General features: G+C 61.3%; 2 protein-coding genes across 3 annotated transcripts in view; one reads left to right on the top strand and one right to left on the bottom strand.

Moving 5' to 3' along the window:
• Positions 1 to 15,185, top strand: part of PKD1 (polycystin 1, transient receptor potential channel interacting) — a 55,967-nt gene extending 40,782 nt beyond the window's left edge. For both annotated transcript variants that reach the window (XM_077317023.1, XM_077317022.1), the window contains exons 22-46: positions 215 to 359; positions 655 to 1,254; positions 1,492 to 1,657; positions 2,218 to 2,470; positions 2,650 to 2,845; positions 4,511 to 4,681; positions 4,926 to 5,069; positions 5,361 to 5,571; positions 5,730 to 5,856; positions 6,070 to 6,186; positions 6,358 to 6,407; positions 6,562 to 6,764; positions 6,851 to 6,962; positions 7,212 to 7,315; positions 7,436 to 7,638; positions 7,787 to 7,981; positions 8,227 to 8,366; positions 8,693 to 8,820; positions 9,214 to 9,388; positions 9,617 to 9,742; positions 9,843 to 10,017; positions 10,516 to 10,803; positions 11,034 to 11,168; positions 11,541 to 11,858; positions 11,991 to 15,185. In XM_077317023.1, the coding sequence (XP_077173138.1) occupies positions 215 to 359; positions 655 to 1,254; positions 1,492 to 1,657; positions 2,218 to 2,470; positions 2,650 to 2,845; positions 4,511 to 4,681; positions 4,926 to 5,069; positions 5,361 to 5,571; positions 5,730 to 5,856; positions 6,070 to 6,186; positions 6,358 to 6,407; positions 6,562 to 6,764; positions 6,851 to 6,962; positions 7,212 to 7,315; positions 7,436 to 7,638; positions 7,787 to 7,981; positions 8,227 to 8,366; positions 8,693 to 8,820; positions 9,214 to 9,388; positions 9,617 to 9,742; positions 9,843 to 10,017; positions 10,516 to 10,803; positions 11,034 to 11,168; positions 11,541 to 11,858; positions 11,991 to 12,608 (5,100 nt within the window). In that variant the 3' untranslated portion in view covers positions 12,609 to 15,185. The remainder of the gene's footprint in view (positions 1 to 214; positions 360 to 654; positions 1,255 to 1,491; positions 1,658 to 2,217; positions 2,471 to 2,649; positions 2,846 to 4,510; positions 4,682 to 4,925; positions 5,070 to 5,360; positions 5,572 to 5,729; positions 5,857 to 6,069; positions 6,187 to 6,357; positions 6,408 to 6,561; positions 6,765 to 6,850; positions 6,963 to 7,211; positions 7,316 to 7,435; positions 7,639 to 7,786; positions 7,982 to 8,226; positions 8,367 to 8,692; positions 8,821 to 9,213; positions 9,389 to 9,616; positions 9,743 to 9,842; positions 10,018 to 10,515; positions 10,804 to 11,033; positions 11,169 to 11,540; positions 11,859 to 11,990) is intronic.
• A 497-nt stretch (positions 15,186 to 15,682) lies between these two features.
• The window catches only part of TSC2 (TSC complex subunit 2), a 25,641-nt gene continuing 20,581 nt past the window's right edge, over positions 15,683 to 20,742 (bottom strand). Inside the window, 9 exon segments of the mRNA XM_077317024.1 lie at positions 15,683 to 17,331; positions 17,433 to 17,531; positions 17,796 to 17,887; positions 18,176 to 18,254; positions 18,357 to 18,496; positions 18,593 to 18,779; positions 19,037 to 19,123; positions 19,622 to 19,697; positions 19,871 to 20,355. Of these exon segments, the coding sequence (XP_077173139.1) occupies positions 17,167 to 17,331; positions 17,433 to 17,531; positions 17,796 to 17,887; positions 18,176 to 18,254; positions 18,357 to 18,496; positions 18,593 to 18,779; positions 19,037 to 19,123; positions 19,622 to 19,697; positions 19,871 to 20,355 (1,410 nt within the window). The 3' untranslated portion in view covers positions 15,683 to 17,166.

Genomic DNA, 20,742 nt, shown 5'->3' with positions numbered 1-20,742 from the left:
TCGGTTTTTGTTGTGCTACCAACACGGCAATCTAGCAAAATATAATGTCCATCCAAGAGACCCCCAGTTATGCGGTACGATTCCTGGGCTGTGCCACGCCTTAAAGATTGGTGCTCTTGGGAAGTCCTTGGTGTTCTTGGAGAAACGGCAGAGTTTGGTCGTGCTGCGGAGGAACTTGACCGCAAGAGGCTAATCTCGCATTTCGGATTCCCAGGTGGCCAACAAGGAGATGGTGTGCCGCGACTGTTTGACGGAGACCCTGAAGAAGCTGGAGGACATGCTGACGATCCTTCAGGGGGAGACCCTCCAAGGCACCATGACCCCTACCAGGATCGCAGACAACATCCTCAGCATCATGGGTCAGTGGGTGAGCCGTGCCGACAGGAACCGAGAGGAACTTGGTTCTGCCATGCCGTGCTGGTGGGAGAGCCGCGGAAGTACTTGCGGAACGGTCCCGCGGAGTTTGTAAAATTGAGCTGTTCCGCCAGGCCTGTGGTAGAGGCCTAAAGTCCACCCTGAGTTCCCAGGGAATAGGGCAGAATATAAATCCCAGAATAAGTAAATAAAACACTGTCGAATTCTGCTCTCTGCGTGACTGGTCTGGAGGGGCTTGACCTCTTGCCCCGTTGATTTATCTTCCGTCTTTCTCCGTAGGGGACTTGATCTACCTGGTCAACACCGTCCCGCAGCCGTCCAAGTCGCAGGGACTGAACAGCGGTCCGAACCCCATGCGGGTGGCCTCCAAGGCCTACGCCCTCTCCAGCAACCTCATGCGCATCGTGATGAAATCCCGGGTGCTCAACGAGGAGCCGCTGGAGCTGGCCGGCAGCGACATCACGGCCAAGGGGAAGCGGTCGGACCCCTTCGGGCTGCTCTGCTACGAGGAGAGCCCCAGCTGCCCGTTTTCCATCCCGCCGGCCTTCAACACCACCTTCTCGGACCTGACCGACGTGGTGCAGGTCATGATCCGCGTGGACTACAACCCTTTCCCCTTCGGCTACATCCCGAACTACACCGTCTCCTCCGAGGTGGCTTCCATGGAGTTCCAGAACAACAACGGCACCGAAATCCCTGTCGGGAGTCTGGGTCCGGAGAAGGCCATCACTGTCATGGTGTCCGACCCGGCGGCCAAAAACATCACTGCGGGGATCGTGACGGTGGAGGAGAGGGAATCCGTGAACGTGGTGCTCACCACGGAGGGCAGCAGCAGAGACGTGGGGCTGTATTTCCAAGTCACCTTCAGCGTCATAAATGGTGAGTGGACCCCGGATTCCCAGGGGGGGGGGTGCTGCATCCGAGAAGGGGGCAAGTGCAGAATCATGCTTCTCACGGCTTAAGAGCCCTTGGGGAAACCTCAACAACAGCCCTGCCAAGCTGGCCAGTATTCCTGGTCCGCTTATTGCTTTAGCGGGGGGGAGGGCAGAGGTCTTGGGCTGGTCCCCGAAGAGGCTGGACTGGCAAATCTCTCCCCTTCCTCTCTCCTCCCCCCAGACCGTTACGTGTCCCACGAACCAGAGCCGTTTGTTGCCGTCTACCTGCACCGCTCTGCCCAGCCGAACGAGCACAACTGCACCGCGGCCAAGAAGATCCGCCTGGAGGACGTGGACCGGAGGGCCGGGGGGGACCCTCGGCGCTACACTTTCTTCGTTGCCCCCGCGTGAGTGGAACCTCCGGGGTCGGGGGAGAGACGTGGGGCCTCCAGGAGTGGAAACTGGACTGACCTACAACTCGGGGGGAATTTGGAGGGCCGGGGGGGGGGGGGAGGTAGAAAGAGTAATTATCATGTGGAGGCCCCATTATCCCCTTGTGGGCTTGTTAATCCTAATTATTTATTTTGATTGAGGGGGTTTATTATGTAGGGGGTTATTTAACGCCCCTCTCGGGGCTGTTTGCACCCTCAAAAAACTCGAGAAAACCAATAAAATTAACAAAGCATAAAAGCCACAATTAAGCACCGTTGTGCCAGCTAAAAATCTATAACAATTCATTACCTGCCAGATTTTAAAGTTAAGAGAAACTGGAGGGAGAACAGTAAATGCTAGATGAGACACAACCCCCCCCCCCCAATAAACCTGCCACCTGTGCTTTTCCTGCACTGGGTCAAGAGATTGCTCTTAGCTTTCGAGGGGCCAGAGGCACAGTCTGAGCCCCCATCTTACACGCCAGCCCCCCTCCCTCCTGCCTCCTCCTGACCTCCCCGGTCTCCCCCCCCCCCAGCCCGGAGGACGCTGCAAGCGACTATTACTTGAACATCACCAACCACTTCCTGTGGTCCCCGGTGGAGGTGACGCTGGGCTTGTACAGCTCCTTGTGCCAGTACTTCAGCGAAGAGGAGGGGCTCTGGAAGACGGAGGGCATGGCGCCCTTGGAGGGGACCACGCCCAACCAGGCCGTGTGCCTCACCCAGCACCTCTCCGCTTTCGGCGCCAGCCTCTTCGTCCCGCCGCACTCCGTCCAGTTCATACGGCCGGTGAGTCGCAGTCGGGGTGGTCTCGAAGGGCCGGGCTTGGGAGCTCCTCCGGCAGACGGGGGGGGGGGGGCATCTCAGGGGCTCCTTGGGATTTCTCCTTTGGGGTCCTCCCCCCCCCGGAGACGGTGACGGCCGCAGGGTAGGCCGGGTAATCTTTCCCGTCCCTTCCTCTCGCTCAGCCTCCTGGCCCCGGCCTCAACTACATCGTGCTGCTGACCTGTGCCATTTGCTTTGTGACGTACTCGGTGGCCGCCGTGATCGTGCACAAGCTGGACCTCATCGACATCAACCGCGTGGGGGTGACCCCCTTCTGCGGGAAGAACGGCCTGCACAAGTACGAGATCCTCGTGAAAACCGGCTGGGGCCGCGGGTCAGGTTAGTAGCCGGGGAGACCGATCCCATGTCGGCCAAACGTGGGGGTGGTCTTCGGGAAGCGAAGAGGAAGCAGAAATTTCGCCGTGCTCCCGTAAAAGTTGGCTCCACTTTTGTCTGATCGGCAACAGAAAGAGCAGCCTAATCACCACTCCCATGTCCCCCTGGTTTCGACGGGACTTGAGGAACCCTTTTTCCTCTGGTGGAGGCCGACGTTCCGAGATCACGAAAGCCCCACGGCTGCCCCAGATTTCCCCTTGCTCCTTAGGTGTGCCAAAACCCAACTGGGCCAACCCACAGCCATCAAAGCGCAGACTGAGCGTGCCCTCAACTCATGACTCAGGGGGTTTCCAGGGGCTGGCATTCCCGGGACCTTCCCTTCATGGTTACCAGCTCCTGGAGGCGGGGCACCCTTTGGGCGCACAAGGGAGGGCCTCTGCTGTGTCTCCCCGTGGGCCTCCTTTTGTGGGCGAGGGGATGGTCGAGGTAGAGCCGTTGCTGTTGGCAGAAGGCAGCGGGGCCCAACCCTGCACGTCTTTGAACGCTCGGTGGGGAGTTTCTCCAGGACAAACACCGCTTTCCTCTGGGATCCTGGCCGCTTGGTCAAGAGAGGAGCCGCTCCTGTTTGGAGAGGAAACCAGCCTGGATCCGTCCAGCCCGTCGGCCGCCCCTCCCGAGGCCGCCGTAACGCGATCGCTGGGCGTGGAGCCGCAGCAAAGAGAAGCCTCTCACCGCAGCGACCCCGGTGCCAAATAACCCTTTCCAGACCCCACAGCCCAGAAAGGGCCCCAGGGCGGGCCGCCAGGTCTGGGTGGGGGCGGAGCCTTGGGGGGGGCGGGGCATGGCGAAGAGAGGGACCTCCGTGGGGAGTCATTCCATCCCTCCTGCCCTCCCAACCAGCACTTTTCTCAGTAGGAACTGATCTCTGCCGTGTGGGAAGCGGCTGTGATCCCCAAAGACCTCCAGGCTGTTCCTGGAGGTGGGCGACCATCACTGTACAGCTTAGCAGTCGTGCTGGATTCAGGCCCTCCGTGTTTAAGGGGTCTCTGTCCCCAAGAATCTCCGCTCAAAATGGGAATACAAACGTATTCTTCTGAGATAAATTACAGATAAATTACAGATTTTCTTGTGGTACTCTGATATGCTACTTATATCGTTAAAGAGCTGAGTATGGAGAGGTGGCAAAAATATAAAACAACACACAATATGCAGCAAAGATGAATTCGATCATGTAGATCTAAATCAGATTAGTTGGGGAATTTGAGATTTCGAACATTGAATATAAACACACACCCCAATTTAATTATTATTATTGTACCCTGGGTTGTATCATTATGGTATGCAACCCCTTTTTCGATGCTGTGACCCAGGTTTTCTCAGCCAGGGTTTCGTTACTTGCTGGGGTTTCTTGATGGCCCCGGGTCTCCTGAATGGGTGGGAGCTAATCCATTTTGATAGATAATTTAAAATTCGTTAAACATTTATCAGGTGATATGACCAAATATGGTCATGTTGATCCACCACCCAACCTCCCAGAATGGGCCATGATGGAGGGGAGGGGAGGGGAGGGGAGGGGAGGGGCCCTGGCTGCTTGAAGTAGCCCTCTGACATCATGACTGTGTTTTCGGAAAAACTAAAAATTGCACTTACTTGCGCCTTCCCTCCCAGGGACCACTGCCCACGTGGGGATCACGCTCTACGGGATGGACCATAAATCCGGCCACCGGCACCTGGACAGCGAGGAGGCCTTCCGCCGAAACAGCCTGGACGTCTTCCAGATCGCCACCGAGCAGAGCCTGGGCACCGTCTGGAAAATCCGGATCTGGCACGACAACAAGGGTGCGTCCCGAGCAGCCGTGCGGGTCCCGATAGGGCTTGTGTGGTGCAGGCAGAGGCTCCCGCTGTTCGGAGGCCCATGAGGAGGGGGGTGGGCTGGGCCAATTACCGGCTGCTCCTCGCTGGAACAGGGAGAGGAGTTTGCATGGTTCGAAGTCTCCAAAATGCTGCCGTAGTGGCTGGAGCTGGCCTTGAACCAACTAACCAACCTTCCTCCCTCCCTCCCTCCCTCCTTATACATTTTTAGGGCTCAGCCCCTCCTGGTTCCTCCAACACGTCATCGTCCGAGACCTGCAGACGTGCCGGAGCTTCCACTTCCTGGTGAACGACTGGCTGTCCGTGGAGAGCGAGGAGAACGACGGTGTGGTGGAGAGAGAGGTCTTTGCCGCCAGTGAGTGAGCCGGGGGGCGGTGGTGGTGGCACGTGCTCAGTTCTGGGAAAGGCTATACCTTGTGGATCATGACGTCACAGTTCTCTCTGAGCTCTCTCAGCCTCACAGGCCCTCTGTTGTGGGGAGAGGAAGGGCAGGCAATTGTTAAGACTCTTTGACGCTCCTTCAGGTCGTGAGGGGTTCTCCCAGGCTGGGGAAAGACCCCTGAGGGGAAGGGCCTCTGGGAAATGTCTCAGTTCGGCTCAAGCGCCCTGTGTGATTGCTGCTGTTTCCTCAACGCCTTCCCCCCAGGCGAGGCAGAGCTGAGGGACTTTGTGAGGATCTTCGTGGCCGAGCTGCAGCGGGGCTTCTTCGAGAAGCACATCTGGCTCTCCCTGTGGGACCGGCCCCCTCGCAGCCGCTTCACCCGGGTCCAGAGGGCGTCCTGCTGCTGCCTCCTCCTCTTCCTCTTCCTCTGCGCCAACGCCGTGTGGTACGGGGCGGTGGGAGACGTCAGATTCAGGTGCGCCCGAGGAGGGGCAGCGAGTCCTCCTCTGCCTCGGCCTCCCACCGGCCTTTTCCCTGCCCTGAGTGGTCGGGGGGAAGGCTGTGGTTTCCGTTTTTGGAAATGAGACGACGGGAACAGCCCCAAGTCACGGTGTCTTTCCGGTCTTTTCCCAGCAACGTGGTGGTTTCCACCTTGATCCCCGTCAGCGGTGAGACGGTCACTGTCGGTCTGGTGTCCAGCTTGGTCGTCTATCCTCTCTACTTGCTCCTCCTCTTCCTCTTCCGGATGGCACGCAGCAAGGTAATGAGGGAGGAGCGTGCCAGGGGACTGGCTGCTGTCAGGGAAGGCTGCCATTCCTCGTAGCGTCCCAAAAGAGTCCAAAAAGAACCAGAAGCCACCCCCTGCCTGCAAAGTGGGGGTTTTTGAGATGAGCGGGAGCCCCTCCCCTTCCTCGGGGGCTCCATGACCCGACCAGAAATGGCTTCTCCCGTCAAGCGCCCCTCTCTCCGGCAGGTGTCTTTAAGCCAGCCCCTGACTCATTCCGACCAGCAGTCCTTGGAGATCGACAACTACCTTGACTCTTCTCTCCTGGAGAGTTCCTTCCTCACCTTCTCTGGGCCGCGGACAGAGGTGAGGGGCGAGGGCAGGAGGGTGGGGGGGGAGGCCCATGGGGGTGCCGGGGTCCCTCCCTGAACATGAGCCGTGCTTGGGCCCCTCAGCGCCTCTGATGAGAGGTTGCTGTCCTCTGGCATGGCTGTATTCCTTGCAAGACCCTGAAGGCCTCCTTTCCTTTCTCCGCAGGCCTTTTCAGAGCAAACGAAAACAGACGTCTTCCTGGATGACTCCAAGAGGTAAGCAGGTCCCTTGAAGGCCAACATGTTTCATCCTGGGCAGAAGATTTGCCAGGGCCGCGAGAGACTCTCTTGTCCACGTGCCTCCCCTCCCCTCAGGCAGTGCCCTCCCCTCAGGCAGTGCCCTCCGTTCTCTCCTCCGTTCTCTCCTCAGCCTGATCCGGTGGCATTCCAGCGAGGCCCTCTGCCACTGGCCGGATCTCCTCAGCGACCCCTCCATCATGGGCAACACCCTCCAGAGGCTGAAGAGGGGGAGGACCAGCCGCCATCTTGGCCTCGAGGCTCCTTTGGCCGCGGAGGAAGACAGCTTGTCTCTCGGGCTGCCTCATGCGCAGGCCAGATGCCTTTCTGCCTCAGGTGAGGAGGGAGGGTGGACGGCAGAGAACCTTCCTTTTTTGAGGCCCTCCCCAGACTCCATCTCACGTCTCTCTTCCCCGCTGCAGACGAAGACCTGATCAGGCAAATCCTAGCCGATGGAGCGGGCAGCGTCTCTCACCTGCTGGACGCTGGGCAGCAGCAACTCAGCAGAGTGGACACCGACCTCCTCTCGGGGCTGTAAGTCTGGCCGGGGGGAAGGCGGCTGGGGCAGGGCTCCCGTCGAGAGGCCTCTGCCAGTGAGAGGGGCCCCTTCGCCTGCAGGCAGCTCTTTGGGTTACGTGCCGGTCCATTCCTACTCCAGCCTTCCTCCCGGGGAGTTGGAGGAAGTGTCCCTGGATCTCCTGTCAGGCTCGCTGGGTCTGCCCCTCTGAACGGAGCACGCAAGAGTGGCCGAGGCACTCAAGGCCCCCGATCTGTTTCCGGCAGGTCCAGCCTGCTTGGGGAGAAGACGGAGGCCTTCCTGATGCAGAGGCTGAACGCGGCGGCCCCCGGCAGGGAACTCAACTGCTCAGCCAAATCCACGCGGACAGGTGCAGACGGGGCTGCCCAGAGCGGAAGGGGCAGGAGGATGGGGGCCTTGCTGTGGGGTTCCCTCTCCGAGTCACGGGGAAAAGGCCCCCTCTAGCCACTCCCTGCTCTGTCTCCCCTAGTGGCGGATCGTGCCCTCCGGAAGCGCCTGCTGCCCTCCTGGTGTTCGCGCCTGGCCCACGCCCTCAGCCTCGCCCTCCTGGCCGTCTGCTTTGGCGTCTCGGGGTGGATCGGCGTCACGTTCACGTCCAGCGTGGCCCTGATGTGGCTCATCTCTGTGATCTTCAGCTTCCTCTCCTCCTTCCTGTTGTGGGAGCCTCTCAAGGTGAGGCCTGCCCAGAGCAGCTGGCCTCTGCCTGCCCCCAGGAATTCTGCCGCCTGCAGAGGCCACAAGGGCAGCGTCTCCCGGCCCACGGCGAGCGCACTTTCCCCGCCGAGCAGGTGACGAGACTCTCGCTGCCCCCCCCCCCCAGGTTCTGCTGGAAGCCCTTTACTTCTCGCTGGTGGCCAAGCGGCTGCACCCGGAGGAGGACGACACCCTCGTGGAGCACCCGCTGGTGGAGCACGTCTCCGAGAAGATCGGCAAGATCCGGCCCCCGCAGGGCTTCGCTCTCTTCCAGGCCAAGGAGGAGGCCCGGAAGGTGAAAGTTTTGCACAGGATGCTGAAGGTGAGGGGGGCGGGGGGGGGGCGTGATGCTGCAGGCCTCTCATCTTCCAGGGGGGGGGGGGGCATGGCCAGCCAGCCCTGGTGGGGTGGGCTCTCCTGACACACAAGGCCGTCCCCACAGCCTCTTGAGCGCCGGCCTGATTTGGGCTGCTTGTTGCCTGGGGTTCTCCTGCGCACAGACAGGAGAGGAGCTGACCCTGCCCACAGTCTCTCTCTCTGCCTCTCTCTCCTGCCCCTTCCGGCCAGACCTTCCTCATCTCCATGCTGTTCCTGCTGGCCACCCTCCTCACGAACTACAGCGACGCCTCCCTCAACAGCCGGGCCCTCCTGCTGCAGAGCTCCATCCGGCAACAGCTGGCCGTAGATCAGTTCCTGCACATCAAGAGGTACGGCTGCCCATCCCGGCCGGCCAAAGCTCTTTGTCCTCAGGGCCCAGGCGTGTCGCGTCTCCCCACACAGAAGCCCTTAAGAGCACAGCCCCCGTTTCACCGCCTTCGGGGTATGATGCACGAATCAGCGTTGGGGTAGGCAGACCCCGGGTCTGAGGCAGGCAGCGAAGAAAGCAGGAACTCTCCCTAGTCCCAGTAAACTGGCAGAGCGTGGAAGTCCCCAACCGGTCAGCGGTCCCAGCTCTAGGAGTCTTCAGGTGCAGGATCCGTGCGTGGGACGCTCACCATTCTCCTCCCTCCTCTTCCCTCCTGCGCTGGCACAGGCCTGACGAGTTCTGGGTTTGGATGTCGCAGGGGCTGCTGCCCTGCCTGTACAACAACCAGTCCAGCTTGGGGAGCCGCAGCACCACCCTGGGAACCCCCCGGCTGAGGCAAATCCGCCTGCAGGAAGGTAGGAGGGAGGGGGTGGGCAGGGGGGATAGTTCCCCTCCCGATTTACGGGCCACTGGTAGTTTAAGAGGGGGGAACTCCTGTCTTCGAACGGGCCTGCTTGTAGCATGTAGCTTGGCTCGCTTGTTTGAGCCACCTGTGGTTAACTCTCCTGCTGACACCTTTGGTCCCCTGCTTGTGGTGTTTGTTGGTCGCGGGGTGGAGATCCTTCCCTCCCAAGGGTTCGTGGGCCTTACGCCGCTCTCGGTTCTGGGAAGATCTCCTCAGATCGATGCCCCCACTTCTTAGATGCCCGAGAGGGAAGCAGAGGGCCGTCAAGGGGGGACGTTTTGGGGAGGCAGCACGGTAACCCAGAGACCTGCGGCAGGTCAGACGAGGCCGTCTGTCTCCACAGGGAAGTGCTCGGGCCCAGCTGGCAGCCCCCTGAGTGGGACGGGCCCATCTGCCGCTGGAGAGAAATGCATCTTCGGCACCAACCACTTCGACACCAGCAGTTATGGCGTCGGCTGGAAAAGCATCTCCGACAACCTCACGCAGCTCTGGGTCCACTCAGCCCCTGAATTTTCCGGGTGAGGAAGCTTCTGGATGCCAGGCAAACGCCTGCCGTGCCGTTCCTGGGATCCAGCCTTTGCTCTCCCCGACTGGTTCCCTCCCAGGCCTTTCTCTTCCTCTCTCTGCCCTCTTCGTGGCTGCCGGTCAACAGGGGGCATCCCTGTCCTGGAAGGCCCAGCAGAGGTCACAGTTCCACCCACCCCTTGGCTGACCCTGTTGCCATCTCCTTTGCGGTTCTGTTTCAGGGCCTGGTTCTGGGGCTGCCTCTCCTTTTACGACAGCAGTGGGTACGTCCAGGAGCTGGGGACCACGCTGGAGGAGAGCAGAACCAGACTGGACTTTCTCCAGCGGAACAACTGGATCAGCAACGTGTAAGAGAAGGACGGGTGTCACGGTGGGACCAAGCAGACCGTGGGAAACCTCCAGGCCACCTCCCTCCCTCCTGACGCCCTTCCCTTCCTCTCCGGGCAGGACCCAGGTGGTCTTCCTCGAACTGGCCCAGTACAATCCCGGCCTGACCCTCTCAGCAGTTGTCGTCTTGCGGCTGGAGTTCCCAGGAGTGGGGCACGCCCTGCCCGCGGTCACCATCGGCTGCCTCCCCTTCCTTCCGCTCACCAGAGGAGTCACTCTGCAGCTCTTCTTGATGGTCAGTGCCGGAGGCTCCTCCTCCTCCTCCTCCTCCTGCAACGAAGACAGCTGCTCGCTGCAGGCGGCTGAAGCAGGGGAGATCCTGAGCGAGCTTATCAGTCCTGTTTTTAGCTGCCTTCCCACAAAGGAGCTCACAGCGGCTGCTCTCCTTTTGGCCCCCGCAGAGTAGATGAGGCACAGAGAAGATTGTAGCCGGGGGCTGGTGTGGGGGTCTCCGATGGCATCTTCTGGGACATCCCAGATTGTAGGTCCTTGTTCCATCTGCAGCATCTCCAGGTGAAGCGAAAGGGCCCTCAGCCTGAGCAGACGCTAGCGATCCTGGCGGCCCAGGGCATCTTCTTGCTCGCATGCGGGTCCCTGCGTGCTCACAGGAGGAGGCAAGGGAAGCACCGACTCAGGTTCAGGCCCAGACATCGTGCTCGGGCTCTCAGCGTCCCGCTCTGTGGCGAGGAGGAGGGCGCTCCTTCAGGGCTCCCCCGCTTGCCTCTTGCTCCAGGTCCTCCTGATGATCGTGGTGATCTACTCCGTGGTGTCCGAGTCACTCTGCATCAAGAAGGCGGGCAGGGCCTACTTTGGCCTGGCCGGCAGCTACGGGCAGTGGCTGCTGATCCTCCTCACCACCTGCACGGTGGGCGTGTATGTCAGCCAGTCCACTCTGGCCCGGAGGCAGTGGGAGTCCTACCTGAGGAACCGGAGTGGCTTCACCAGCTTCTACCAGGTGGCTTCGCTCAACTCCGCCTTCCGCTGCTTGGCTGCCCTTCTGCTCTTCCTGCTGACCATCAAGGTACTGCTGCCCTGTCTCTAGATGGGGGTGGAGCCCTGTGGGGTCAGGCCGGTGGTCCCTCTGGTCCAGCACTCTGTGCCCCACAGTGGCCAAACCCCAGGGGCCTCTGGAGGTCCCCCAGCAGGGCCAGGACTCCAGAAACACTCCCACTGTGGGCCCCCAAGCCTTCGTCCTGCCAGCTGCCCCTTTCCCAAGCCCACGGCTAGAACGTGTCCCCTTTCCTCAATCAGGCCTCCCAGCAGCTGCGCTTTATCCGGCAGTGGTCCATTTTCGGCCGAACCCTGCAGCGGTCTGCCAAGGAGCTCTTTGCCACGGGCCTGGCCTTCGGGATCCTCACGCTGGCCTACGCACAACTCGGCTTCCTGGTAAACCGGGATTCCCACAAGCAGGGGCTGGGGAGGCTTGTTTTGGGATCGTCCTCTTATTTGCCTCTTCCTGGACGTGAACGACGAGCGGGTCTCCCAGGGGGTGGGTGTAGGGGAGGGGAGGACCAGCTGCCCCCCAACAGCCCTTGATCGCGCAGGTGCCCCACAGGCAGGGAGGCCAGGAAGGAAAGAGGTTGGCCGGGAAGGCTCCATGTGGTTGGGAGGAAGGAAAGTCTGTGGGTTGAGAGTCCTGCTGCAGTCCGGAAGACCCAGGTTCCAATCTCCACAGGCCTAACCTGCCTTGCAGGGTGGTTGTGAGGATAAAACGGGAGGCAGGGAACTGGCTACTTCATCCTGCTGGTTTTCCCCCAGCTCTTCTCCTCCCGCTCGGAGTCCTTCTGCAGCTTCTCCCGCTCCCTCCAGCTGCTCTTCGCGGTGCTCGGCAGCAGCAGCCTCCACCTGCGCTCCTTCCTCCCGGAGCCGGTCGGCCTCTCCCACCTTTTCTGCGCCAGCTACGTGGCCCTCGAGCTGTGGGTGCTCCTGCGGCTGTTTGCCGTGGTCCTCGTCCACCACTACCGGGAGACGCGCTTCGAGATGTTCCGGCCGGCTTTCGAGTCCCAGGACTACGAGATGGTCGAGCTCTTCGTCCGGAGGCTCAAGATGTGGATGGGAGTCAGCCGAGCCAAGGAGGTGAGCTGGGGGAATAGCTGCCCCCACAATCTCGGGGTCCCACCCGGCACTCACGGGGAGACACCTCAGGATCTGCTGCACCGCCAAATCTCTCTCTCTCTCTCTCTCTCTCTCTCTGTCTCCCCTCCGCAGTTCCGCCACAAGGTGCGCTTCGAAGGGATGGAGCCGCTGCCCTCGCGTTCGTCCAGCCAGGACTCCCGGTCCCTGCGGGGGCCCACGCCCAGTGCCGTCTCCGACAGCGCCTCCACCTCCTCCAGCCAGCTGGACGGACTCAGCCTGGCCCCGAGCACCCGGGACGGCTCCGAAGCCGAGGGCGACGTCCAGCACCTTCTGTCCCTCCTGGACGTCTTGCTTGCGCAGTTTGACCGGGTGAACGAGGCCAGCAAGGACCTGTACCGCGTGGAGCGACGGCTGGAGGCCGCGCAGAGCAGGAGGGCGAGGAAGAGGGAGGGGCCGGGAGCAGAGTCAGCGGGAAGCCAGCATCGTCCGGCGTCCAGTTCCCCAGGCCTGGCCCCCTCCCTGACGGGTCCCGGCAGCAGCAGCAGCAGCAGCAGCATCCAGCCGCTGCCTTCCTGCCCCCTGAACGGCCCCACGCCCAGCAGAACGGCCCAGGGCAGCCAGGGCCCCGTTGTGGCCTCCTCGCTGCTCTCTCCGCACAAGACGTACACCTCGCTCGTGCCGGCGGCCCGGAAGAAGAAGAAGAAGAAAGTGCTAGGGGGCAGCAACCGGGTCCATCCCAGCGGCCAGTGACCGCAGCCTCTCAGGTCCAACTGGGGGAGCCCCTTGGGGTCAGTCCTGGGAGAGGCACCTCCTGTCCGCGGGGAGGGGCAGGCGTCTGTGGGAAGGGCAGGCCGGCGGGCAGCTTGATGCTGAGGGAGGGGCAGGGACGAGTCCTGGTTCAGCCGGGAGGCCCGAGGGGCCCCAGCTGATGGCTCAGCGGTCTTGTCACCCGCTGCCTGGCGGGAGGAATCTGCCTGCTGTCGGGGTGTGCCTGGGGCATTCATCCATGCGGCGATTGGGGGACATTTGTGCAAGAGCAAAGCAGTCCGATGGCACTTTGACAAGATATTTTTGAAAGAGGGACAGAAAATGCAGCTTATTTCTATGCCAAGCGAACTTCCTTGAATCCTTCTGGAGGCCATTTGGGGGAGGACCCGGCCCCCAGGAGAGATTTCGAGGTGGCCCAGCGGGCTGAGCCCACAGAGAACCCCCCCTGCCCCCCGAAGGTCCAGCTTCTCTTCCTGGCTTTGTGGATTCCACAGAGAAGATGCACTTTGGAAGAACAGCTCTGCAAGGTTGGAGTGACCAAAACAGCAACTTCCTCCTCCACAATTTCACCTTAGCTCATTTTTTTTTAAAAGGAATTTAAATGTGCCGCCAGATGGAGTTCTTCCCCTCCTCAAAGAAAGTGCTCCAGATTGGGCTGACGCTCCGTTCAAAGCCTTAATCCCAAACGCCTGGAGGGAGCAAGGAACTCGATGGACTTTGTCCCAGGGCTGATTTGGGGGGGGGCGGGATGGGGGGGGGAGGAGGGCATTGTTGGTTGTGCCCCAGCCCTGAGAGCGGGTCTCGCTGGGCTAACCCTCCAACTCTCTGCTCTCCTCCCCAAGAACCCAGTGGGCAGGCAAAGAGGGGCTGTATAATTTTATAGTTCTATTTTATATATATAATAATATGTGGGTTTGTGTGTTTGTGTGTGTGTGTGTGTATATTTGGTTTACGACCTGCATGTTCTGCCTAGCACTTTAACCGGCGCTTTCCTTAGCTCACGGCGGCACATGCGAGTTTGGAAGACAAGAGCAGGATAATATATCACGGAAGCAGTATTTTGTTGCTGAGCATAAAATGTAACCGGCCATGGGAATGTGACCGCAGACCTGTGACTAGGCAGTGTGCAGGCTGAGCGTGGTTTGCCGCTGAAGCCCAGGTCTAGAGCCCAGGGGCACTGGGTTTTCCTCCCAAGGGGAACCTGCTTCCGGGAGGTCAAAGTGCACAGAGCATCCGGAAAAGGGGTACCGGGCACAGGGGCCCTTGGCTTCCCGGAAGCGCCAGCCCCGAGGTGCTCCCTGGCCGCTAACCTTGCTGTCCTGGCTGAACGTGGCTCCTTCCCACGCACAGAGTGAATCCCTCCCTGGGGAGTTGCAGCTGGTTTGTCCCTCCTCAGTGACCCTTCCACTCACCCCTCTTGCCTTTTTTTGGGGGGGGGAGGAGGGGTCTTCCTCTCCCCCCTCCCCTCAGGATAATCCTCCTGTCTGCATATTCCCACGGCCAGCTTAATTTTATGTCTCCTGTAAGTAATTTATATGGGATTTTTACAAGAAGAAAAAATGATGTATATTTTTGTATATTTGCTATATTTTTATAGCATTGGTACCTTCGTTGCTTGACATGTATGGGTATGACCTTATTTAAAGGGAGAGGAGAGGGTGCGAGAGAGGTCTGGGGAGGGGTCCGTGGGTGTGCGGGTGTCCGGATTTGTGCCGTTCTCCAGGGCAGGGGGCAGGGCTCCCCGCAGGAATGCACTGGCCACTCGCCTTTTCTCCTCACTGTTGCTAAAGCAAAAGGGGGGTTGCTTCGCTCCTGCCATCATCGGCGGGAGACACAAACGTGGATTTCATTCCCTCCCCCCCCCCCAGGAGAGAAATAGTTTTTTTAAAAAACCCAAACATACATTAAGGTTTAGCTCCATCAGCAAACAAGAAAAACGTGGCTAAATTTGCCTTGGGATTACATTCCACTATTTATAAGGGTGCTATTTTTTGAACAAAGACTCTTTATATATATATATATATATATTATTCCAAGCTGCTTTCTTATCAGGTGCAAAGAAAGAAGGAAGGGTTGCTAGCAGTGGGACTTGGAAGGAGATGTATTTTGCAGTACAGCAGAGTGGGCAGGGAGAGGGGGGTGTGTGTGTGTGGGTGTGGGTGTGGGTGTGTGTGTACACATCTGTGTGGCTTCCTCTGAAAGCAAAAGGGGAGAGACTTTGGGGGCAGAGGGGGGTGTTCCCTGGTCTCCCCAGGAGGCTCCATCTCCAAGCTTGGTCCTCCACTCACAACCAGAGGGGTCTTATTTATAATTGTTCAAAGCCACCCCCCCCCCAGGGAGGCCTGGAGATCTGTGCTGCGTGGCGGAACCCTGCCCCCGGGATTCAGGGAGGGCCAGCTTTGTCAAAGAGCTCTCTCTAGCAACGGTGGAAAAAGAAACCTGTAAGATGGAGTGAAACGTGTGCAAACAAAACTCCCCCCCCCCTGCAACGGTGGGGAATGTTTCCTTTAAAAGAAAAACGACAAAGTCAAATAAAAAAAGAAATACTTGGCGGCTAAACCGAGGTGTGTGTGAGTTTTATTTAAATCGGCGTAAGGGCCTTGGGGTGGTGAGCAGGGAAGGGTGTGTGCAGACTGCTGCCTGCCTGCCTTGCAGAATCCCTGCGGCCTTTCCCCCCCCTCCCCTCTGGAGGGAGTCAGCAGAAAGACCAGCCCGGGGCCTGGCCTAGAGAATATTTGCAAAGCTGGGTGCTTTGGCCGCAGTGGGGCAGCTGTGGCCCCAACCACAGGGGGCGGGGAAGGCAACCGGCCCCTCACGTGGAAGTGGGTGTTCGTGTTCCAGGGGCAAGGAGCCGGAGTCCAGGGGCACCCTCAAGTGCTACGGAATCTGCGGCAGGGGGGGGCGCTTGGGGGAGTCACAGCTCACGGCTAGCCATGATGTGTCTCCAGAGAAGCGGGCAGCTCCTCCCCTGCTGCAGATTCTTTGGCCTCCTGAAGGTGTTCGTGGGCTCCGGCTCTTCTTCCCGGGGCTGCAGACAGCCTCACGCGGCCACCCACCTGGATCTGCCTGAAGAAGAAGGGAGCGGGGACTCCACAGAGCTCCTCCCTCGCCCTGGAATGGCTTCGTCTGTCAGCTGCTCCCGGACTCTGGCTCTTTCCTACTGCTACGGACAGACACGGGCAGCCATTTTGGGGCTGTCCTGCTACAAATCATCCCGTCCTGCCTGGAGGCTCCGCTTGCAGAATTCTTCCTCCCGCATGCTGGGCAAAATATCACAATTAGTGCTGCTGGAGAGCCCCCCCGCCCCCCTGCCCAGGAGCGATGCACTCAGGCTGGATGAGGAAGGCACACCGGGAAGGCTAACAACACCAGAGCTTTGCAAAGGAAGGGGGGAAACCCAAACCGCGCAGAGGGAGGAGAGCAGGGAAAGGTCCTTGCCAGAGGGGCGGAGCCCAGGCCTTCCTCTGCCCACGTCCCCTTGGCCCGGTGGACCCGAGACCCCCACCCCACCCCAAAGGCATACGCAAAGGGGTGGCCGCCTGTCACCCAAAAGCCAGGAAAGCATACAAATACTTTATTCTGTTGCACGCTTCTTGAGTATGACATTTGCCGAATGACACAGACACAAGGAATTGAAAGGGCCTCTCGAGCCGGTGGGGAGGGCTCTCCTGATCCCCCCCCCCCCAGGATCTGCCTGCCGAGCCACGAGGGGCAACCTTGTGGCCGCATGACCGTCCCCACACCCCCCAAAAGAAGCAGCGTAGGTAGCGCCTGCTGTAAAGCCCCCCCCTCGGTTCAGATCTCAGCATCGGGGCCTGGAGAAGCCCTAATACTGTGCAGAAAGAGGCCCGGCCGCTCTGCCACTCATCCCAACAGGACAGAGACGACCGCCTGGGGAAGGCAGGGGCCCCGAAACAGCTTTGTCCTGCGGCCGGTGGGGCCCCTTCAGGCCCCACACGTAAACTCAATTGATAGCCCCTCGGGGCAAATGTCTCCAGCAGGAGAGGCTTGTGGAGCCCAGCCCAGCCCACCAGCCAGAGGCCTGCAGAAGGCCCACAACGCAGACGTCCTGGGAGGGAGAACCCTGCCACGCTGACTGGCAGAGACCTGGGGCATTCACCAAGCTTCTCCTTCCAGGATGCGGAGAATACCTTTCGGGTGGCCACGTCTTTGTCCCGCCTCAATTCATAAGAGGGGCTTATGTGTGTGTGGGGGGGGGGGACACACAAAAAAGACACGGACCCTCTCCGGAGAATCCCGAGGGCCCACGGTCACGGGCCGGCAGCCTCCCAAGCCCCACGTTTTGTTGGCCGCCAGGGTTCGCAGGAGGCGAGAATTCTTCAGTCTGCCAGAGCGTGGGAGGGAGGGGGGATGTGGGGAGCTCCCCTTAGCAGCATCTTCTCTTGCCAGCGGCCACGCACTCACCGGCCCGGGGACGAAAGGCAAGCGGTCTTCCTCGCCCGCCAGGAGGGTGGGTGGGTGGGTGGGCGGGGGGACGGACAGGCAGACAAGACGGCCGGGAGGCAGCCAGTGCCTGACCTCACACGAATTCCGTGAAGTCGTCCACGGAGGAGATGAGCCGCTTGCGCTGCCCCGTCTCGTAGGAGGGCGCTGGGTCCTGGGTGGCGTGGGCAGAGGCCCTGGAGGGCGCCGGGGGGTGCACGGCGGGGAAGCTGGACACGTGGTACTGGGTTTCCTCTCGGATCTAGGAGGAGGGAGCAACGCGGCTTCAGGCAGCTGCTTTCCAGGGTTCCCAGCAGACAAAAGTCAGGGAGACATGACCCCCCCTCCCCCCCCCTCGCTTACTCTGTGCCGAATCCTTTTGATGTGTCGCAGCCGAGCGATCCACTTGGAGGGGTAGGTGTCCGTGGGGCTGGAGCGACTGTGGTGGACCTGGGAGGCCATCTGTATGGGGAGGAAGCAGGAGTGGGGTCAGCCAGCTCGGCACAGGGAGGGTCACGGGGCCCGGGCCCTTCTCGACGCACATCCTGGGGCAGGGCTGATATCGCGGGGGGTGGCCGGAGACACAAGCCCCCCTGCAGAATCCTGCCCCGGATTTGGGGAGATGTGCACTCCCAGGGGGCGGGACTGGCCGAAGCAACCTGCGAAGGGACCGCTTTCCCCCTCCCCTGGCTCCCACCACTGTCCTCCCGCATTCTCTTCACTCACGTTGGCGTGCAGGGCCATCTGCCGGGCAACGAAAGGGAGGTTCTTGTCCGAGACAATCTTGGCCACGCTGGTGTCCACCAGCCCTTCCATGTCTGCACGCGGGGGAGAGAAAGCGTTGGCCCCCGTTACGCTTACGGCTCCCCTTGCTTCCTACCCAAAAGCCCTCGCTGCCAACGGGCTGAACCAGCGGGGTAGACCAGGCAGAAAGCCCCACAGCAGCGGGAGCGAGGGCAGCCATGGGGAGCCCAGGGGCCCCCGTCCGCCTCCTAGGAGAGACCCTGCCTCTGGGAAACTGGACTGAGGGCCCGGTCCTCTCCGTCAGCGGAGCGAGGGGGCCCCTGGAGGACGGCTCTCCGGGTTAGAACTCGGCCAGGCCTTACCTTTACGGCACTGCAGGGTGATCAGGTTACAGTTGTAGTCCAGCGGCTTGATGACCACGTGGACAAAGTTGAACTGGCCCTGGAGGGGGGGAGGGAGGCGGGGAGGGGGGGTCAGGAGGAGTGAGGCGACCACCGCAGAGCAGGGGAGGCCTCTCCAGGGCCTGGCCGGCCTCCGCCTTACCTTGATGGTGCCCAGCCTGAACTCCTCCCCCGAGTCGTTGTAGACGATGGAGACGAAGTCGTTCCCCAGGTGGCGCTTCTTGTCGCAGCGGTACCTGTCCAGGTCCTTGGTGGGCATCAGCGTGGCAATGTGGAAGATGGCTGCAACACCAAGCGACGGCCGGCCTTCAGTCGGGGCAGGCAGGCAGGCCGGGAAGGTCCCCCGGGGGGCGGGGAGGGGGAGGGGGAGGGGCGCACCTTGCATGATGTCGTCGTGCCAGCAGTAGGTGAACTGCCCGTCCTCCCCGCACACGTCCAGGCCGCCCAGGTAGATCTTGTCCGGCTGGCAGTCCTTCAGCTCGATGAGCTTGCCCAGCCCCGTCAGGAACTCCGTGTAGCGGTAGGAGCCGTGCTCGTTGGACAAGATGGCCAGCTCCTGGTGGCTCTGGCGAGGAAAAGGGGAGTGTGGGAGCCCGGCTGCCAGCAGGAGGCCCAGGGAGAAGCCCCACGCCCCCAAAGAGATGGCACGCTCTCCATCAGACCGGCCTACCTAGCAGGGGGGTTGTGAGGACGGCCCGGGCAGCTCCTTGGAGGGGAAGCAGGGTCAAGAGAACACCCGGTGTAGGGCCGGCACCCAAGACCAAGCGGCAGGCGACTGACACCGGGCACGACGTTCAGGGCACCCCCAACCCCACCCCTTACCTGGCCTTCTCCCACGTACAGCACGGCGATCTTGTGGGTGTCGTAGGGGGGGATCTGATCCAAGAGCTGCACGGACCGCTCAAAGGTCTACAGGGGCAAACAAGAGGAGAGATCTTGAAGTCTGCTTGGAGGACTTTCTCGGCAAGATCCCACCCTCCTCCCTCCCTCCCTCCCTCCCCCCCTGCTTGGAGCATCTTGCGGGGGGTGGGGGTGGGGGGTGCTGTCAGATGGCAGCCAACTTTGGGACCTTCAAGGCTAGAGAGGGCCAGAGGTGGGTTTGCCACTGCCTCCCACCCCCCCCCCCAAGGACTAACTGGGGCTGCCCCGCAGGGTCTGATGAGGCCGTCCAGGTCAAGGCCGACCCACAGAGCCTCCCGTCCAATGGCCAGCCTGGGATATCCAGGCCGGGGCCTTTGAATCTTTGCTGAAACTGATTCCCACCAGGGGTCTTTGCTGCGCACATGCTTCCCTCCCGAGCAGGCCCCTCGCGATCCGAGGGAGAGCCGGGCAAGTTGGCCTTGAGGGTTGCAGCAGCCCTCTGGGGGACCCTGGGCTAGGGGCCCTCTGCCGACCTGCTCGGCCTACCTCGTTGGGCAGCAAGAGGGGCTTGTTGGATTCGTCTCCAAAGAACGGGGAGTGGTACAGCTGCAGGAACACAAAACTGAGGGGAGGACAGGAGGGGCCATTAGGGAGCTGGGGGGGGGGGAGTCCCGCCTCCCCGCTCCCAGCCAGAGAGGGTAGACGAGGCCCCCGGCTGCTCCAACCCAGAACATCTCCGAATCCTCCTCCCAGCCCCAAACAGAATTCCCCAAGGGCGACGGACCCCTGGCTCACCTGGGGTTGATGCCCGGCACCTTCTCAGCGTTGGAGGCGGCCGGCCGGCCCTTGAAGGGCTCCTTGTCCATCCTCTTGCCCCTCCTCGAGGGCGCCGAATCCGAGATGGTGTAGCCGCGGGGGCGGGGAGAAGGGGCGGGGCCACCCCCCTCCAGCCGCACGGCCCCGGGGCCCCGGTCCTCCTCCCCTCTGCCCGGCCAGCCGCCCGCCGCCTCCCCTCCCAGGTGGCCCGACTGGGACTTGGCCTTCACGTCGCCGCTCAATTTCCGGGCTGCCTCTTCCCCGCCGGCCTCTTTGAATCCCTCCTGGAAGGTCTGGAGCTCCGGCGAGGAGCTGGACTTGCTGAGCGGCTGGGAGGGCTGGAAGGAGAGGGCCTCGAACGCCCTGTGGTCCTCCAGGGGCCGGGCCCTGTCGATGGGGATGCTGAGGGAGGCCAGGTCGTCCGGCTTCAGCGCTTTCTCCTCTTGGCTAGACGTCGAGGAGGACTGCGGGGAACAGCAAGGGGAGAAAAGCCGCCCTCTCAAGCAGCCGGCAGCCTCAAAGGAGCCGGGGGCGGCAAGAAAGCCCCTCCCGTCAAGGCAGCTGCACTCCCCCTCCCCTCTCGCGTCTGCAGCAGGGCTATGATGGCTGCCACAGGAGGCGGAGCCAGCCACAAAAAGGCTGCCGCAGGTTGCCTTGGGCCAGGGAGTAGAGATCCTCCTGCTGCAGTCAGTCAATATCTACAGTGGCCAATCAGAAACCATGTGGGGCAGATGTTCCACGTGGTGGAGGCCAAGGAAGTGGCCTGTGGGTGCCAGGGCTCCTTCCCCATGGCAGGATTCTCCCCCCTGGCTTTAACGTGGGCCGAGCCAAGAAGGGCCCGGCCGGGGGCC

This window comes from Paroedura picta, chromosome 17 (genome assembly GCF_049243985.1).
Source record: "Paroedura picta isolate Pp20150507F chromosome 17, Ppicta_v3.0, whole genome shotgun sequence".
Lineage (NCBI taxonomy): Eukaryota > Metazoa > Chordata > Lepidosauria > Squamata > Gekkonidae > Paroedura > Paroedura picta.
Note: the sequence above shows the minus strand (reverse complement) of the source record. Positions and strands in the feature narration are given on the sequence as shown.